Genomic DNA, 4,998 nt, shown 5'->3' with positions numbered 1-4,998 from the left:
TGAATATTTATAAGGTTTTAACATACATACCTTATCTTCCAAATGGCTGACAAGTATGGTCATACAGTTTATTTCTTCTTGATGTATCTGCTTTGTCCATAAACGAATTAAAAGACTCTGCTTGAGATCCAAAGAAGGTGAAGTCAGAGGAACTTTCACAATATTCTTCTTCTATGAGAAAAATGCATCCTATGCAGCCGTATATAAACTTGTATGTATTTTCCTATACAAGTTTATGCATCTATGCATCCTATGCAGCCGTATATAAACTTGTATGTATTTTCCTATACAAGTCTATGCATCTATGCATCTATGCATCCTATGCAGTCGTATATAAACTTGTATATATTTTCCTATACAAGTCTATGCATCTATGCATCCTATGCAGCCGTATATAAACTTCTATATATTTTCTTATACTAGTCTATGCATCTATGCATCCTATGCAGCCGTATATAAACTTGTATATATTTTCATATATAAGTCTATGCATCTATGCATCCTATGCAGCCGTATATAAACTTGTATATATTTTCCTATACAAGTCTATGCATCTATGCATCCTATGCAGCCGTATATAAACTTGTATATATTTCTTATATAAGTCTATGCATCTATGCATCCTATGCAGCCGTTTATAAACTTGTATATATTTTCTTATATAAGTCTATGCATCTATACATCTATACATCCTATGCAGCCATATATAAACTTGTATATATTTTCTTATATAAGTCTATGCATCTATGTATCTATGCATCCTATGCAAATTATAAAACTCGTTTTTAACTCCAATGGTCTCATATCGTGCCTGGTGTGAATTTAAATAGTTCAATGAGCATAAGACATGGCAATTGTGCAGTGTTAACAACCCATTTAACTTTAGAAGTGTTTTGAGTAAGTTAAAATTAAAACTTTTTGCTTTGTAACAACATCAAATACACTTTTGAAAAGGTCAAAACCTTCATCATCTAAATATTAGAAATGGTTGGCAAAGCTCTCTGTAAAGAAATGATAGTTTTAAAAATGGAAAGAACTATTAGTTATCGCTTTCTCTTCAAATGATTTTTGAATTGAAACAAAATAACTATACATATATTTTTGATGAAAATTTACATAAACATTTAAGCAGTTTCCAGTATTTTTAGTTCTTTTTACAAACTTTTCACAACACATTTTAATGGATCCTAAGAATTTTCAACTTCACATTAAATTTTTTTCAGGGATGAAATGGAAGGACCTTTCACCTAAATGTTGAACTATTATTAGTTATCACTTACTCTTCAAAAGTTTTTGGAATTGAAACAAAATAACTATACATATATTTTTGATGATAATTTACATAAACATGTATGCAGTTTCAAGTAATTTTAGCTTATTTTACAAACTATATTACAAGACATTTTAATGGATCCTAAGAATTTTAAACTTCAAATATAAAATTCATATCTTTTCTTAAATTAAATTTTTGGGTCCTTCAATTTAATTGCTTTTGGTTTATTCCATATTTGCTGGTCATTTTTTTAGTTTATTACTTAATAAAATATTTAAAAGGAAATACCTTTTGATCATTTACAACAATTAAATGGTGTCAAGCTCAAAGCAAGTAACATCATATCATATTACATTGAAGTAAAAACTAGTAATTAAACGAACATGTTAATGGTGGAAAGTCTACAATATTAAGAGAGTGAGTGATCAGATTATTGTTCATTAGTCAATCTTTCTAGATTTTTCTTTTAAATGTCCTCAATAATAGTATCTCAGTTCTTGAAGTATACTTAGTATAGAGATTGGTTTCCTCCACCTTAAAGAGGCTGTCAGTGTAATTTCAAGTGACCCTCCATGCAAAGATGGCAATTCTGCAATGTTTGAATCTAAACGATACCCTTGATAATAAATGTGACAAAATAGTTAAAAGAAACAAGAACATAGAAATCTTATTCATACTAGATCAGACATGGGTACCATTGTAAATTGAACTTTTTCACATTTGCATGGAGGACCTCTTGAAATTATCCTTGCTGTCAATTTAAGCAACTGTAGAGACCCTGTTCTCTCTTCCAAATATTTGCCTTGAAGTAAAAGATGAAAATTCAAGATTATCTCTTTTGATTCTCAGAACTTGCTTGAAGTGGTTCCATGCACTCTCATTCTTGGCAAATAAGAGCTGAACACTCACTACGATGTAGCAAACTAACAAGGGCTGGCTTTTTTGCCTGTTACATGGAGGGACTAGAGTTTGTATTCCGATCAAAGCCAGAATAAGCAGTGCCAACACAAGTGATCCAACAATCAGTTTCTTTAGGCTGATCAGATTCTGTTGAGGAGAAGCAATCTCACGACGGATTATCAGAGCATGCTTGTTCTTCAGATACAGAGTGTTGAAGGTATAGGCAAATACTGTGCCAGTTACTGCAAGCATGATGTTTACAGCATTTATGTACAAGGCAACATCATGCCCAGAGGATGGTTTTAATCCAACGAGGTATCCAACGTAAGAAGACATGAACCCTAAACAATGGATTATGATTTCAAATAATAAACAAAATAATTTTACCAGAGCAAGGTAGCATCCAAATATTAACTATTTTACACCTGTTTTGAAATCTACTACTGTGTTGATGATGGTAGTGGGTATGTAGATAAGTTGGACTGCCAGAAACAGTTGTTTAGCCGTTTGCTCTGGTTCTAGTTCCATCATTCTGTCAAACTGAAATATTGCTAAATCTTGATAATATAATAATTAAGACACTGTCATACCTGGATGAGAAAGTTTTGATTTAATTCTTACACAACAATTTTGTAATAAATAACCTTTAGAACCATAAGCATCCTGAGGGCAGCCTGGACTATGTTCAGACCTACCATGTTGAATGCAATCCAATGTAAACTTTTCATTACTAAAGTTCCTAGAAACAGTGGTAGTTTACAGATGATTGATACCCACATGCCACTGAGAGCCTACAAAAAAAAATCAATATCATACTTCTCTTTAAATCGATGTTATTTCAGTAACATAAAATGATTGAGCATCAATTATCAATTAATCATTTAGTTTCTTTTTAACATTTTTCAAAGTTGATTGTAAAAACTTACAGATAGAGATAAAAACAAATTGAACATCTCCACTATGTAGTAGTTGATGATAAAGATAATGTTTATCTTGGCAAATGGAACAGAGTTCCTGTAGAGTCTGATAACACCAGCTGACAGGTTTGAAAAGAGAGAGGGAATGAGGAAAGCCAATGCCATGAAAGGATCCAGGGTAAAGCTAAAGGACAGAATTACAGAATTAGTAAATTATTTAATATCATTACAATTGTAGACAAGGGTTTCTGATTTATTCCGGATCAATGTGGATCTGTAAAGGCCTCACTGAACCTTTTTTTGAAGCTATTGAAAATGCAAAACTATTAAAAACATTTGGAAATAAATTTTTTTTTTCACCATAACACACCAAGCAGTGTATTGCATTTATGGGGAGATTTTTGAAAAATTTTGGTTTAATAAATTATCACTATTTTAGCTTCAGGAAAGGTTCACATAGGTCTTTTTGGAGAAAAATTGATTAAAAAATCTTGGAAACTCTGTGATTGGGAATGGATCACTTTTCTGAAAATTGAACTTTTGAATTGGATACCCTTAATCCTGATCACATGTGCTAAATTAAAATATCCAATGTGGACACTTTTAATTTCCTGCTTAATCTGCTTTAAAATGTTCCTACCAGTTTCCGTCCAATGAAAGTTCTCTCATTGAATGCATGGCAGTCAAAACTTTTAATTTATGTATATATATAGGATACTCCATTGGTTGAATTGCATACCCTTTTCTGGATACAAAACAGAGATTAAATTGATCTTGTTATTAATAAAAGACAGAGATCAGGCATTGATTTCAATATCAACAACTCTGACGTTTTTCAGCTCAGATCATTTAAAAATTGCGGAAGCAGAGTTATTAGTTTCTGTTTGACCTTTTGTTAAAAACAGATATAGTAAAAAACTTCCCTTCATCTTCAAATAAATTAAATACAACCATGAAGCAGACACTGAACAAAAAGGGATCTGAACTTATTATGAAGTAGTTTTAAGAAAATGTCGAGATACTTTAACTCATTACTTGTTTTTATGGAATTATCCCTTATGGCCATGTCTTCTTCCTCAATTTTAGATCATAAAACCCTTGTATCAGAAACCTTTGTAAGACTACATTTTTCCATCATTTTTAAAAGTGATAAGCAACCCTATCTGTGATCTTTTTACCTTTCAAGACTGCAGACATCAATGGCTTCTTCACTTGATTTATTTGAGGAGTTCATTTTGTTAGAGGGAACTAAAATAGGATTATTAAAACAGGACTAGTGTAGATTGTACACTGGTACAGTACTTTTACAGTTTCTGCTAAAATAAAAGTACAGCAGAAACTAGTTGCAATACCATAGCATATGTACAGAATTTAGGTACTTTATATCACAACATACAAATCAAGTAATTTACCTAGGGCCATAGTGGGTCATAGGGGACAGTATTATTTAAAGCTTAATAAAACTCTGCTTCAAACATCTTGCTCTGAGAGACTGAAATGGATTTTAAATGAAACCCGGTAAAAAAAAATATTGTAAATATAATAAAGGTTCAAGAAAGAATTCGAGAAATTATCATAAAATGGACAAATTCTGACATTGTCAATTGAAAAGAACAAAAAATCTGAATATATATGTAAGTTTATTATATTGGAGCCAACAATTGGCTCTAGGGGGTGCACAGGGGTACTGGCCCATCCCCCCACTATGCCCCTGAGTTTACCACTTTTTAATTGACAAAATATTGGCAAAAAAAAAAGTGTTCTTGCAAAAGAATCAAAGAGTTTAGGACATTGTTCAAAGGACTTATTTCTTATTTTACCTGTGAATCTTAAAAAATGTTCCCAATCCCAAATATTATAGCAATTTTAGATTCTATAAGGGTTAACAATCATTTTAAGGAGCAAAAA

The 4,998-nt window shown here is 31.5% G+C and overlaps 1 protein-coding gene across 1 annotated transcript; it reads right to left on the bottom strand.

Moving 5' to 3' along the window:
* Positions 1–1,486: 1,486 nt before the first annotated feature.
* LOC111713750 (uncharacterized) lies at positions 1,487–2,958 on the bottom strand. The gene is made up of 2 exons (XM_023488693.1): positions 2,599–2,958; positions 1,487–2,514 (listed from the first exon to the last, which is right to left on the bottom strand). The coding sequence occupies exons 1-2, from the start codon at positions 2,702–2,704 to the stop codon at positions 2,033–2,035; spliced, it is 588 nt and encodes a 195-aa protein (XP_023344461.1). The 5' UTR covers positions 2,705–2,958; the 3' UTR covers positions 1,487–2,032.
* Positions 2,959–4,998: the final 2,040 nt, after the last annotated feature.

Source organism: Eurytemora carolleeae, unplaced genomic scaffold (genome assembly GCF_000591075.1).
Source record: "Eurytemora carolleeae unplaced genomic scaffold, Eaff_2.0 scaffold1475, whole genome shotgun sequence".
Classification (NCBI taxonomy): Eukaryota; Metazoa; Arthropoda; class Copepoda; order Calanoida; family Temoridae; genus Eurytemora; species Eurytemora carolleeae.
Note: the sequence above shows the minus strand (reverse complement) of the source record. Positions and strands in the feature narration are given on the sequence as shown.